General features: G+C 59.0%; 1 protein-coding gene across 1 annotated transcript; it reads left to right on the top strand.

Annotated features, from left to right (window-relative positions):
• The first annotated feature begins 3,336 nt into the window (after positions 1-3,336).
• Positions 3,337-12,367, top strand: CLN6 (CLN6 transmembrane ER protein). The gene is made up of 7 exons (XM_059824078.1): positions 3,337-3,419; positions 5,560-5,674; positions 6,414-6,512; positions 8,770-8,958; positions 9,073-9,128; positions 10,602-10,724; positions 11,977-12,367. Exons 1-7 carry the CDS (start codon positions 3,337-3,339, stop codon positions 12,263-12,265), a joined length of 954 nt encoding a protein of 317 aa, XP_059680061.1. The 3' UTR covers positions 12,266-12,367.
• Positions 12,368-14,682: the final 2,315 nt, after the last annotated feature.

Below are 14,682 nucleotides of genomic sequence, written 5' to 3'. Positions count from 1 at the left end.
CGCCGCCTCCTCCTCCTCCCGACTGCGGCCCCGACGGCCGGGCCGGCCCCGCTCGGGCCTGCCGGCCTGCCCCGCCGCCGGGGCGGCCTCTCCCTCCGCCTCCTCCTCCGTCCTGCCTCGGTGCCCGGCGGGGGGCACATGCGGCCCCCCCGGGGCCGGCCGCCCCCCGGGCCCGGCCAGCCCCTCCGGGCCGGCGGCGAGGCGGGGCAGCCCCAGCGCCCACCGCCGCCTCACCCGCCCCGCGAGCCCCCGCCGCCCGCCCCGGGCCCGCGGCCCATCCCCGGCGCCGTCGCCGCGCAGCTGCCCCGGCCGCGGCGCCGCAGCGGGGACGCGAACCCGCGGCCCGACCGCCGGCCCCGCCCTACGGCGGAGGGTTGGGGGGGCGGCCCGGAGAGCGGCAACGCACGGACCGGGCCCGGCGCCGCTCCGCCGGCCGCGGAGGGCCGCGCCGCGCGCGGGGCACCGCTACGGGTCGCCGGAAGGGCCCTGCCGGGCGCGCGGCAGGCACGGCCGTCCGCCGCCGCTCCGCCCCCGCCGCCGACTCCGGAAACGAAACCGGAAGCGCCGCGTCCTTTCCCGCTCCCCCCCGGCAACCGGCGGCAGCGCACGGACGTTCCGGGGCGCGGGCGGCACGCCACCCCGGGGCGGGGGACGAGGCGGCTCCCTACCCCCGGGCACCCCGGTGCTGCCCGCCCGCCGCCCCCGGGGCCGCATGTCCGGCTGTCCGGCTGGAGGCTGCACGGCCTCCCCTGGCCTGCCCTCCTCGGGCGGCCTGGCGCTGCGCCGGGCCCTGCCGGCTCTCCTTCGGTTGGGCTGGGTTGGGTTGCGTTGGGTTGAGTTAGGTTGAGTTGGGTTGGGTTGGGTTGGGCTGGTTGAGTTGGGTTGGGTTGAGTTAGGTTGAGTTGGGTTGGGTTGGGTTGGGCTGGGTTGGGTTGGGTTGGATTGGGTTGGGTTGGGTTGAGTTGAGTTAGGTTGAGTTGGGTTGGGTTGGGTTGGGCTGGTTCAGTTGGGTTGGGTTGAGTTGGCTTGGGTTGGGCTGGTTGAGTTGGGTTGAGTTGGGTTGAGCTGGGTTGGGCTGGGCTGGGTTGAGTTGGGTTGGGCTGGGTTGAGTTGGGTTGGGCTAGGTTGAGTTGCGTTGGGTTGGGTTCAGCTGGGCTGAGCTGGGTTAGGTTGGGTTGGTTCTGGTTCAGTTGGATTGGATTGGGCTGGGTTAGGTTGGGATGGCTTCAGTTTGGCTGGGTTGGCTGGATTGGGTTGGGTTCAGCTGGGCTGGGTTGGGTTCAGTTGGGTTGGGTTGGGTTGATTTGTGTCGGGTTTGGTTTTGTTTGATTCAGTTTGTCATTTTTTTTAAAGAAAGGTCCAGCAGCTTTCATCGCCTCAGCTGTGACTCCACCCCAATAAGCCTGTCACGCCCAGACTCAGCACACACAGGAGCTTTGTCCTTGGTTTCAGGGACGCCATTACCAGCCTCGCTGCACGCGTATCAGCTTAACGGAGAGCTAAATGCAACCCACCCGCTCGCCCACCTCGCCCTTCCTCTGTACAGATCATCTCCCAGAGACCTTCAGGAGTTGCCCCACACTGTGACCAGCTACATGAGGCCGATAAAGGCTGCGGTAAGTAACGTGATACGCAACTTGCACCTCTGTCTGTTGCATGCCATTGTTTTCAAGGGGATACCGTATCAGCCGTATTAATAGTTAATTTTAAATCATGCAACTGGAGCCGCAGCTCTTTGTGGAAAGTTTCGTGCGGGCCGGGTCGTGCATTATGTATGGGAGCAATGGCCTGGCTGCGCGGCCGGCATTGCCAAAAGGAGCCCTGGGGAGGCAAGAGGGAAGCGAGTCAGGCCGCGGTCAGCTCTACGGTGTTCAGTCAAGGAGGATCAGCTTTTAACAGCCATGGATGCATGTAAGGTACAGCGCGACAAGCAGGGTTCATGGTAAGTTTAAGTGGAACCTGTCTCCATTACCTCAATGATCTGCTCCATTTTTCAAGGTTTTTTTTTTTCCAGCAAGTGCTGCCCGGGTGCCACTCGCGTTCCTTCATGGGTTAGCATGAACGGCGCAGAGAGGGTCCCTTGAGGAAGCACCGATGCTGCCGCCATCCCTCCTGGCAGCACCACTGCGCAGAGAGACCAAGGTCTCTGTTCTGCAGCTTCTTGGAGCCTCGTCGACTTCGCTGTGTCCAGCTCCCTGTGGTCTGGACCACGATTCCTCAGCAGGAAGCTATGGCGCAGCTTCAAGTGATTATCCTCCGTTACCATCTCAAAGACGGAGCTGCGCACAGCCACAAAACAGAGACCCGAATGTGTTGGTGTGGTTACTGCAGAGCTCCCAGCCCGAAGCCGATCCCGAGGGTGCCTGAACATGCGTAAGGCCCTGACCTCCACCGTGCTCACCGTCAGAGTGCTCGAGCAACCCAGGAGCAGGGTGGGAAGCCGAAGGGTTTCAGTGCATCAAACCACTTGGTCCGCTAACGGCCCGTTTCCCCTGACCAGCAGCACATCTTGAGCTGTATCTCCACGTGAGGAGCTCTGCTTCTTTCAACTATCCATCTCCCGATTTAGACCCTAAACTAGAAGTCCCAGGGGGTGAAAATTAAGTCCCAGGGGGTGCGAATCCTTCCCTGCCTCACGCTTGTACTGCCCGTGGGTCATCCCGACCTGATGGCATTTATCCGGGGGAGAGGGAGCAGAGCACGGCATCCGTGTCTCCCGACTCCTCCGAGTCGTAACGTCCGTTTGCTTTACGCCGTGCGGGTGCAGAACGCAGGTTATTCATTCCAGGGCGATGGAGAGGAGACCTGCCACGCGTAGGGATGAGCCGTCGGCGGCAGAGCCACGCTGTGCTCCACCGCCTTACTGCCGTGAAACCTCGCGCTTAAAGCACACCGTGATCGCGCGGGACGGTCCGTATCCGCCGTCTGGTTCCCTGCCAGCCCTTTCCCACCTCTGACCCTCCTGTCCTGGCCCGGGCGAGGCCTCGTGTTGAGACACAGCGCTGTAGGTCGGGGCCAAGAGCTTTTCGTCTGATAGAGCGATTAAAGAGTTAAACAGCGTCTTTCTCCTGTTCCTCTACGTTAAAACCGGCACAGATGTCCCACTCGTGCTGTGGGGAGGGAAGGCGCACGAACAACACCCGCTCTCCGCGCGCTGCACGGGGAGGGGAAGGCCGCGCTGCCCCCCCCCCCCCCCCCCGCCGGGGCGGTCCCGGGGCCACCGGCCGCGCAGCCGCCGCTCGTCCCCCCGCGCCGAGGCGGGGCCCGGGCGGAGCCGCGCCGGGACGAGCGGGACCGGGAGCAGCGGGGCCGGGCCGGGCCGGGCCGGGCGGGCACATGCAGAGCGCGGCGCGGCGGCGGCCGTTCCCGGCGGCGGCCCCGGGCTCCCCCCAGCCCGCCGGGCCGCTCTACCCGGGCAGGTGAGCGGGGGACCGGGGGGGGCGGCGGGGGAAGGGGACCGCCCCCCCTTCCCTGGGGGTCCCCAGCCCCATCCGGCACCCCCCGGCTCATCCAGCCCCCCAGCCCCATCCAACCCCCCAGCCCCATCCAACCCCCCCAGCTCATCCAGCCCCCCAGCTCATCCAGCCCCCCAGCCCCATCCAACCTCCCCAGCTCATCCTGCCCCCCAGCCCCATCCAGCCCCCCCGGCTCATCCTGCCCCCCAGCCCCATCCAGCCCCCCCCGGCTCATCCAGCCCCCCGGCCCCCCCCAGCTCATCCTGCCCCCCAGCCCCATCCAGCCCCCCCGGCTCATCCAGCCCCCCAGCCCCATCCAGCCCCCCCCGGCTCATCCAGCCCCCCAGCTCATCCTGCCCCCCAGCCCCATCCAGCTCCCCCAGCTCATCCAGCCCCCCAGCCCCATCCAGCTCCCCCAGCTCATCCAGCCCCCCAGCTCATCCAGCCCCCCAGCCCCATCCAACCCCCCCAGCTCATCCTGCCCCCCAGCCCCATCCAGCTCCCCCAGCTCATCCAGCCCCCCAGCCCCATCCAGCCCCCCCCGGCTCATCCAGCCCCCCAGCTCATCCTGCCCCCCAGCCCCATCCAGCTCCCCCAGCTCATCCAGCCCCCCAGCCCCATCCAGCTCCCCCAGCCCATCCAGCTCCCCCAGCTCAACCAGCCCCCCAGCCCCATCCAGCCCCCCCCGGCTCATCCAGCCCCCCAGCCCCATACAGCAGCCCCCCAGCCCCATCCAACCCCCCCAGCTCATCCTGCCCCCCAGCTCATCCTGCCCCCCCCGGCTCATCCAGCCCCCCGGCCCCCCCCAGCTCATCCTGCCCCCCAGCCCCATCCAGCCCCCCCGGCTCATCCTGCCCCCCAGCCCCCCAGCCCCATCCAGCCCCCCCCGGCTCATCCAGCCCCCCCCGGCTCATCCAGCCCCCCAGCTCCCCCAGCCCCATCCAGCTCATCCAGCCCCCCAGCTCCATCCAGCACCCCCCGGCTCATCCTGCCCGCCAGCCCCATCCGGCACTGCCCCAGCCCCATCCAGCCCCCCAGCTCCCCCAGCCCCATCCAGCCCCCCAGTTCCCCCCAGCTCATCCTGCCCCCCAGCCCCATCCAGCCCCCCCTGGCTCATCCAGCCCCCCAGCTCCCCCAGCCCCATCCAGCCCCCCCGCCCCATCCAGCCCCCCCAGCTCATCCTGCCCCCAGCCCCATCCTGCCCCCCCAGCTCATCCTGCCCCCCAGCCCCATCCCAGGTACCAGCACCCCACCCAGGATGCTGCGGTTGTCCAGGGTAGCCCAGAGGGTGGGGGTCCCACAGCCTCGTGTAGGGTTCCACCGCTCAGCCACGGCACCCAGCCTCACCCCGGGCACGCTGGCTCACCTGGGTTACCCCAGCCGGTCCAGGGTTCGACAGCCTCGTCCAGGGAGCCGCAGCTCTCCCGGCTCACCCAGGGCACCCTGACTTTTCCAGGGTACCACCATCCTCATCCTCCATCCATCGGGTTTGGATCGTGGGCTCAGGTAGCGCGAGCTCGTGGCTGATCCGGCTCGGCACCACAGGAGAGCGAGTTACCCACTTTTCCCTTAGGGAGGTGAAGGGCCGGTGGTGCTGGAGGGTTATTTGATGGAAAGACTTTGGCAGGGTTGGATCAGGCCTCGCTCTGCAGAGGAGGATCTTCAGAGTGGGAGATGAAGGTGATAGTGCGTCCAGAGCATCCCTGTGCTTGAGTACCACCCAGCATCGAAGCATTTTTAGCGTTCAGCAGAAGTGCCACGGGAGTTGCATTTTGCTTTGTCATGCAAAAGTTAAAAATAGTTGCACTTAATTCAGCACTTAAGCTTTTCATCCTGCTTTTGTGCTCGCTTCTCAGCCAGGAAGAGCCTTCTTACGGGGACGTGCCAGATTTTACTAACACCGCTTTGCCTTTCTGTACCGCCTCCTCCTCTCTTTGGCCTCTCAACTTTGTTGTTATTCCGCAGATCCCAAAGCCCGGAGGCACACCGGCAGCCAGGGAAGCACAGGTTTTGGGTGGGGATGCAGACCTGGAGTCTGCTCCCTGCCTCCTCGGAAACCTGGGGTATGACTTAAGGCTGACACTGTCACTTCTGTCATCTCTAGGCATGGAGCGGTCAAGAACGAGGACACCTTCAAGACCTCCCCGTTTCATTTGGATCTGTGGTTCTACTTCACTCTGCAGAACTGGGTGCTGGACTTCGGGCGTCCCATTGCCATGGTGAGTGCGGCAGCGGCAGGACTGCCGCTTTGTGTGCCATCAACTTCTTCAGGGCGGAGAGCAGGGGCAGAGCCGTGGTGGTCCCCTGTAGACCCCTGGGCTGTTCTCTACCCCAAAGGGACACCCTTGAGGAGCTCTCCTTGAGACGGGGACCGCTGCGATGTACCGGTGTGAGTAACTGGTACCGAGCGTGTTGCTCCAGTCACGGGGAAGGGATTTGGGAAACGTGTTCCACTCATCTATCCCACAACTTCATGTTTTCATAACAAACGTTACTTGGAGAGGTTCCTACTGCTTTTTCTCCATACCTTGCCTGTGTCTCCAGAGCGTGGGACTCTTCTGCGTGCACTCTCAAACGCGACTTTTTATTGCTGGCATCTGCACGTGGCAGAGGGGTAACGGAGATCCGCTGCTGCCGGACTCCCGAACGCCTTGCTCGCTCGCTCGGCCCCACAACTTCACGGCGTCGGCTTTGGGCAGTGCCGCAGCAGCGAACGGCTGAGACGTAAATACGCTGCGCGTTTAGCGCCCGCTTCCCGATTGCGCTTTTAGGGATGCTTACTGCAAGAAGAGCTGCCCAACTTCATTCCTAGCAGCTACATGAAGTCAAGCTGACAATTATTAGCAAGCAGCAGGAGTCCAAAGCAAGGATTTTCTGTCTTTCAGACAGCGACGGGGCTGTAATCACGAGCTGGGTGGTAAGGATGTACTGATGTGCCTTTTTTCTCCCCCTCCTCAGATAATCCTACCTTTGGAGTGGTTTCCTCTAAACAAACCGAGTGCTGGAGATTATTTCCACATGGCTTACAATGTTATCACACCATTTCTTCTGCTAAAGGTAAACCTCGAGGTGCAGGTGTTGTATTTTTTTTTTAATACTACCGGTTGTAAGAACAGGGCAAACAATACAGTTTCGGAAAGGCGAAGAGTTTGTTAGGAACTTGTTGAAGGAATGTTGGTTATTCACAAACTCCTGCAAGTGAGCCGGCCCTCCTGTTCCTTAGAGGTTTGCCACTCCAGGAAGAATTTGCGAGGCCACCTTTTAAAGAGCAAGGCAGCGACCGTCTTATTACAACTCAATTTCCTGCGTATACGAAGCAAATCGCTTCCCCCGGGAACTCCGGATTCAGGAGGAGTCAGAGCCCTTCTCCCTGGCTGAGCCAAAGCGTATTTTTAAGACAATATCCATCTGTGACTTAAAAGACCTTATGAGACAGTTGGAACTATAGTCGATTTTCTAAATTGTTCATTTTTAATTACACTTGCTCTTCAACATTAGCCTTGTGTCTTTAGCTTGAATTTATCTTGCTTCAACTGCCAGCCCCTGGATCGTGTAAACCATTTACGAGGTTCAAGACTCTCGTATCATTAGAAATCTTCTTATATTAAATACTTAGCAGCCAGAAGATACGAGAAAGCAATTATAAATATATTTTAACCTTCATTAGCTAGAAATTGAATTATGTCCTGAGATGTAAATGATTCTCTCTCTCCTGAGTCTGTCTGGGAGATTTTAAATGTCGGTGTGGCCAAAAAGGAATATTCAGGACCCGGTCCTTTGCGGGACGTGAAAGCTCGGAAGCTTGGTCTGACCTGTCACGGTCTGACCTGTCACGGTCTGACCTGTCACAGTCTGACAGCCGATTTCTGCAGGTTAAAATTTGCCGTCTTGGACTTCCCCGGCAGCACAGCATGAAGGGTTGGTCTACAGAAAAAATCCGTTTGTTATTCAGGGCGCATTTCTGCTGCCCGTTGTCCCCTTGAAGGATGTGTCCCACTGTCCTTCTCCATCAGACGAGAGCGTTTCTGGACCTTTTTGCTCTCCTCGTCCTCTCTGATGTTCGTACAGCAGTTACAGAGAAAGGGAAAGTTAAGCCTCAAAATTAAATACAAATAAGGAGCTTTTCGGTGTTTATGAAAGGCTGCAAAGCTGATTTAGCAGCAGGGAGACGGGAGGCGAAGGTGGCCCCGGCTGATCCTCGGGCTGGACTGATGTGTCCGCCCCGACCCACGCTTCCCGAGGCCAGCCTGGCGTCCCCTCCGAAGCCTGAGCCGCTGGAGCTGGGATTTACATCTTTGGAGGTCTTCCCTGCTTTGCAAGCTGAGTGGGGAGCTCCTTTCCGGAGAGAAGCTCCTGCTCCTCGTCCCCAGCCGGGCTCGCAGGAGCTCGCCCCAGGCTCCGAGGAACAGCGGGCTCCCCACCAGCCTCCACCCAGCCCTAAGCAGACCACGAGATGGTAGAGGGAGAGCTCATCACTCAAGCTGGCGTTCAGAAGGTTGCCTCAACCGGTTTTGCTGGTAAGGAGATATTTCTAGATACGGGTTTAAATGCAGCTTCCTCGTCAGAAGCAAATAGAGAGAGGGGTGAGTCCCGATTCCATTAGGAAGAAAGAAAAAAAAACCAACCCTAACAGCTCAATAAGAGTCCTTTTGAAACTCATCCAGCGGAGAATTATAAAGGAGCGAGCGGCTCTTCGGCGGGGGAGCGAAGCGCCTGTGCTGGGCTGGAGCGCTGCTGGAGGCTCTCCCTGCCGCTGGAGGGCACAGACAGCCTGGCAGATCCGCTCCGCCGAGGAACTCGGGACGGCAGCGGCCTTTTCCCTTCTCTTTAATCGGTGTTGATCACATCTGGTGAAGTAATTGCTTTGCGTACTGTATTAGGAGTACTGGATCGCTGATTCGGTCTAAGCATTGACTCGGGTTAAGGGTGCTGCTTCCCAGAAAGCTTTGACAAGGGCAGAAAGTGGGGTTTTATTGTGAACAGGGGTAAAACGTGCACTCAAACCTGAAAGCCATGTAGGCTGGTGGAAACGTGTCTGAGGTGTGTTTAGGGAAAGCAGCTGCAATCAGGGAAGGTCATTCTGGTGCGGTCGCACCGCTTTCCCAGGGGAATGACTGTGTTTTCCCTGGCAGGGTGCCGGCCGTCGCAGGCAGCAGCTCACACCCGCTACGGCAGCACGACCTGTATCTTTCTGCAAGCCCCTGCTTGGGTTTAGATGATTTTTTGCAAAGCACCGTAAAGTCGGAGAGGGCAGAACTTGTCGCGTGTCTCTGCTGGAACCTCCTCGTTGTTCAACGCGTCTCTGTGTTTTTAGCTCATCGAGAGATCCCCCAAAACCTTACCAAGATCAATGGTCTACGTCAGCATCATCATGTTTGTCATGGGAGCCAGCATCCACTTGGTCGGAGACTCCGTAAACCATCGCCTGATTTTCAGTGGCTACCAGCACCATCTGTCTGTAAGAGAGAATCCCATCATCAAGAACCTGAAGCCGGAGACACTGGTAAAGAGGCTATGTTTTATACAAACACTTAAAAAATATATTAATTGCTTCTTCTTATTTAATAGCGTCCTGTTCCCTCTGCCCTTTTAAAAATCTCTTTTCGTTGCATTGCAGATTGATTCCTTTGAGCTGCTGTACTACTACGATGAATATTTAGGTCATTCGATGTGGTGAGCAATTTACGGTCTATCTAGCGGTCTCAGAACGTAATACGAGGAAGGGCAGATCGGGTCTGATCATAGCTTAATGTGTAACACAATAAAACGCAGCTGATAGAGCTGGCTGGGGATAATGTTCTCATAGCCAGTGTGATTACAGTGGATCTCGCCCTTGGAAAAGCGCCCGTTGCCCCTAGTTTTGTTTCTGTCTCAGTGATATTTCCAGGACGTGGCAGTTATTTGACAGCCATAGGGGACAGAGGAATGGCTCGTCTGTTCTCGCCCCTCGGCCACCTTCCACGGGATACCCAGGTGGAGACACAAGTTACGGCGCAGGTCCGAGGGCTCCGCCGACTCCTTGGCTGTCACCACCCACATTTTCGCTCCTCTGGAGGTTGACCCCATAACACCTCGACTCTGCCCGATCTCTTTAGCCCTTTGCTCACCCCCCTCCTTTACCGTGTATCCCTTTAGTGACCCTCCAGCAAGAGGGAAGGGTTGCTCGTGTCGCCAGACCAGTGCCGCCCAGTAACAGAGACTGTTTAGCCACGGTGGTCCACGGAGCTCAGTCAGGGTCTGATTTCAGCGCTATCACCCCAAGCCGACCCTAGAAGCGCTTGTTCTGCCTGGACAGCGTGCTCCGTCCAGCGTGGCTGCGCTTGCTGACCCAGGGCAGGTAATGCTGGTCGTGCCCGTGGGCTGCGGCAGGTCCCGCCGGCACCCTCCCGCCCGCGTGAGCAGCACGTGTCCCGTGTCCCGCTGCTCCGAAGACCCCAGGAAGGAGCGCCTGGCCCTTTATCCGCTGCCAGATAATCCTGAGATTGCTCAGAGCAGAGGGAGATCTCTCCCCTTCAGGCTTTCCCCGTTTATTTGCTGTTCCTTGAGGGCTGTGAAGGAAGCGAGTCCCGTTCTGTTAAATAAAAAAGGGCTCCGTTAGGCCGTTGAAATCCTGGTCCTCGTCCCGCTTTCCTGCAGTTCAGCTTTTAACACAGCACAACGCTCTTAAAACAGCCTCTCAGAGCCTGGGAGCGTAACAAACACAATTGTGCGACGGAGCGCTTGAGCCCAGCGTTTGACCTCATCAGCAAACTGGGGCTTTCCCTGCGAGAGCCCCAGAAATCTCATCATCATCTGCAGGAGCCCTCGCTGCAGCCGGGACATACAGTAGCCCTGCACCAGGCACCGCCAGCCCCTCCTCTGTCCTGGGGACGCAGCGGTGATCTCGTAGCAAGAGCTGTGACGCTGGCAGAGAGGCGATGCCCTGACGGGCACCGCCGGACCCCACGAAGCGGGACCCCGCGCCCCAGTTACCCACTGCTTCACCCGCGGCCGGAGCAGGCTGGGTGGCCTCCGCTTCTGCTCTTTCACCAAATTAATTCACAGGCTCAGCGTAGGAACGCTTATGTGTATGGTTTGGGTTTGGGGGGGGGGGGTAAACACTTTCCAGGGTCACACCACCCATCGGTGCGTTGTTTCTGTTTGCAGGTACATCCCTTTTTTCCTGATACTGTTCATATATTTCACCGGCTGCTTCACCCCTGTTGAAGAGGAGAGCAGGATGCCAGTGCCCGCCTTGCTTCTGATGGGGCCCAGCAGCCTTTATTACTGGTAAGTGGCTTCTGTCCCCTCTGGGTGGGCGAGGGACGAAGAGGGAGTGCCGCTGGCAGCCCCGCAGCGCACGGGCAGGGGCTCTCCATTCCCCGGGGCAGAACCTGCTGCAGCTTCTGCTCTGCAGGTCTGGAAAATCAAATCAAATCCGGTTGAAATTTGCAGCTGCTTTAGTCTTTGCAAGTCGGGACAACTTCGGGGTCACCCGTCGGCACTCCCGTCCCTGCTTGGGGCGTTTCTTCAACCACACTGTCGGTCACGTCGTTCTTGCTGGAGCTCCGGCTCTCAGCCTCCCCAGTACTTGCTGTCTGCCCCCCTTCAAAGGCTGCCGTGGGCTGCGCTGTTAGACAGTTCCTTGACGATTTTGGGGTGGTCACCCCATGCCTGCGGCACATCCGCCGGGTCTCGGCTCGTTGGTGGCAATGGGGATGCTCTCACCAGTTGCCCAGGAATTTACACAGAGCCCGGGCCGCCTGGTCGAGGCTCAGATGCTGCCTCCTCGGCTCGCCCTGCGGGTCCAGATAGCCTTTTGAGAGAGGTCTTATTTATTTCCCATTTTCATTAGCCTCATCTTCCCAAACGGTTTCCCTGATGGCAGCCAAACAACTTTTCATTCATCTTCAGAGATGATGTTCTCTCTTGCCTGTGGCTTTGCCCCCTGCTGAGGCTGTTTTTATACAGTAAATTAATTTTTGATAGTCAAAATCATCAGAAAGATTTGGTCAGTTCCCAGTTACCCCATCGCACTTCCTTTAACTGTATCAGCGTGAATCGCTGCAGTTCGCGTGCTAGCGATTTAAGGACCGGGGAGCGTAATTCCTCCTTCCCCCCGCTAACACCCGTGCAGGACTGGCTGCTGCCAGACTCGGCACAGGGGGAGCGGTGGATTTTTGGACTAAATGAGCACGACATCCACGGGTCGGAGCCAGAGCCTGGCTTCGGTTCTGCCTTTAAGCATCCCATTCACAAACTGAGCCCAGCACCTTTCAAATTCCATACTGGGCGCGTTATTTCTTTCTCCATTCTCTTAACGAAGCCCACAGCTCGGTTGGTTAAATTACTGCTGGGAAATGCGAAAACAAATCACAGCTTAAAAGTTGGCAGTAGAAAGCAGCGCAGCTTCATTCGACTGGATGCAGAGCAGGGAGAAGGGGGAGACGTTCCCCCCAGGTAAGGCTGGAAGGAGTGCCGGGGGCTGCTGTCGCTCGGTGCTTTCTCCCGGCGGGCACTAACGGGTGGTTTTGTTTTGTAGGTATCTCGTGACGGAGGGTCAGATTTTCATCCTCTACATTTTCACTTTCTTTGCCATGATGGCTTTAGTGATGCACCAGAAACGCAAAGGACTCGTCCTGGACAGCAATGGGCTTTTTCTCTTCTACTCCTTCATCATAACGCTGGTCCTCATTGCTGTTTGGGTGGTTTGGCTGTGGAATGACAAAATTCTCAGGAAGAAGTACCCCGGCGTGATCTATATCCCCGAGCCGTGGGCGTTTTACACCCTGCACATGAACAACCTCCATGCAGCAAAGGAAAGTTTATAAGTTTTGATATTTTAGAGTGATTTGAAGAAAAAAAAAATAAAATTAAAAATCTAGTTTTTCTAATGTAGGTGTATTTCAAATAAATTCCTGACCAACATATTAGCTGCAAGACGTATCGTATGTTAACCAGACCAAGCTAGGGAGGGGGCATCGAACAAAAGGGAAAAATAGTCTTCGCCATTTAACGCTTTCCAGCCAGGGTCGGAGCAGGGACGTCCCCCCGGCTTTGCACCGGCCAGCCCTCACGACGCAGTTCCACGCTGGACTTTTTCGGGTGCTTAGGGGACAGCACCCAACCCCTCCCGTGTGGAAGCAGGGGCACAGCCCCATGGTGGTCCACACCGTGGCGAACCCCATCCCACCACGCCGCCCTGGAGAGCATCCCAGCCCTTAACGGGGGCGGTTTGCCGGGAAGTCGGAGCGCTCTCGCCCTCCCCATGTCTTGGCACAGAGCTTTATCCGCTCCTCCCACGCTGCTCCCAGCTGAGTAAACATGCCGGGAAGGGGCTGAGCCGCCCCACCTTGGACCCACTGCCGGAGGCTCTTCTCGGCCGTGCCTCCCCGGGAGCCCTCCCAGGGTCCTGGCCGCCAGCGTCGGGGTGAAGCCCTCACTGCTGAGCGCAGGCGCGGTGCAGGAAGGCTGGCGGCAGAGGCCGAAGGGCCAATTCCCCACAAACGCAGCCCGAAAAGAGCACGGGGCGGGGGGCGAGCTCCAGCGTGGGCCCCGCGCGCGTGGGGTCGGTGCCGCCAGCGGCTTCTGCTCCCACTCACCGCTTCTCCAGCTTCAGGTGATGGAGCTGAGCTCCCGCGACTCCAGCTGCATCCCTGCGGTGGTTTATGTCTATAAAATTTGTGTTACAGCCCTGTGTGACGGAATCCAAGTGGTGGAAGAAAAAAGCTATTAGCGGAACCTACTGAATAAAAACATTTGGTAAAAGCTGAGTGACTCACACGCTTCCTGCAGCAGCTCTGTTCTTTGAAGGGAGAATCTTTATCCCACGAGGTTTAAGGACCCTGAACATGCCACTGTAACAGAGCAGGGTCTACCCTGGGAAGGGTCTGGTCCATGCTATAGTGGTCACTACGGCCACTAAATATTGTGTTCTTGGGTCTGGATCTCCACCCCAGCCCGGCAGCAGGTACTTCATCCCCCGGCACAGGGTGCCAGCCTGGCCAGCGCAGCCGCTGGGGTTTTTTTGGGGATAATTCAAGCACCAACGGATCCGCAGAGGCAGAGCATCGCCCATCCCGCGCCCAGCCAAGCTGCTGACTCAGCTCTTTTTGTAGGGGACAGGACAAAACTGTAGATTCACGCATAATACTTGCTTTTCAACGGCTTGGACGTCAACCGAGCGGCAGAAGCATAGCGCTGGAAGGGACCAGGAGATGTGAGCGAACACGGCTGTGTGTCCGGGCTAGTCCGCCCAGCTGGAGGCTCTGCCTCCCCCCCGCACCCAGGTGTAAACCCCAGCAGCTCCCCGGCTCGCTGCAGCCCTCCCTCTTCCTCCGCGTTCTCCTTCCCAGTCCCAGCCAAGGGCTGCAACGAGACTTGGCAGTGCTGGAGGCTGCTTGCTCCCAAGCAGGTTAGCCAAATAAACGCTAATAAATAAAACCTCAGACCATCTCAAAAATCCATTCTGCCTCTCAGCCTGTCTGCAGCGTCCCAGCTCCACCGCGGGCACGTCTCAACCCCCCTTCCCCTGCAAACCCACCGGGCAGGGCCCAGCGCCAGCGATGCCCAACGCCGCGCACCGGGCTCAGCCAGGACGTGCAAAGCCCGAATTAACTCCTTCTCCTGCCCGCCAGCAAAACCCCTCCAGCAGTGAACTGCAAAGCTGTAAATCCCCCCGCACCCGTCCCCAGCAGATACCAACAAGGCTGGATTTGTCTCCCCGCAGCTAAGCTTAGCGCAAGGTGTGCGGCTATTTGAGATTATCAAACCTTTTGTGCTCAACCAGCTCACCTCCATCCAGCCCGACCCCAAACCCCCTTGACCCCCGACCGAGGGAAGCTCTCGCCCCACTCCTCCCCACAGCGTCACTGTCAGGGTCCCGTCTGGAGTCCCGAGGCTTTGGGCAGGCTGGGGAGAGCCCTTCTCCCCACGGCGCGTGAGCCGGAGCCGTGCTGGCAGCGGCGTCCAGCCCCGGCAGGGATCAGGTCTCGTAGCCATAGCAGCGGGGTATTTATTACAGCCCGGCCGCACTCCACCCCGGGCTGGCGGACTTTAGCCCTTAATCGAATAGAAAAGTAGCAGCAGACACCTCAGATCCCGCCGGGCAGGGTAAAACACAAGGAGGGCCCCCAAAATAATGGTGAGTGAAGCGTTTCGGCTGATACAACCGGCTCACCCCTGCTCCCCCCGTTCAGATTTTAAAGTTGTTTTGGTTTTTTTTTTCCTCTCCTTCTCCTTCCCTGTC

This window comes from Gavia stellata, chromosome 13 (assembly GCF_030936135.1).
Source record: "Gavia stellata isolate bGavSte3 chromosome 13, bGavSte3.hap2, whole genome shotgun sequence".
Classification (NCBI taxonomy): Eukaryota; Metazoa; Chordata; class Aves; order Gaviiformes; family Gaviidae; genus Gavia; species Gavia stellata.
The sequence above is the reverse complement of the archived record's forward strand: the minus strand, read 5'-3'. Positions and strand labels throughout refer to the sequence as shown.

Excerpts from the sequence above, each read along its gene's own strand:
- CLN6 (XM_059824078.1), top strand. The coding sequence starts at position 3,337 with ATGCAGAGCGCGGCGCGGCGGCGGCCGTTCCCGGCGGCGGCCCCGGGC. Across the intron at positions 3,420-5,559 it reads GGGCCGCTCTACCCGGGCAG|GCATGGAGCGGTCAAGAACG; the intron begins GTGAGCGGGGGA and ends TGTCATCTCTAG. Across the intron at positions 9,129-10,601 it reads TATTTAGGTCATTCGATGTG|GTACATCCCTTTTTTCCTGA; the intron begins GTGAGCAATTTA and ends TTCTGTTTGCAG.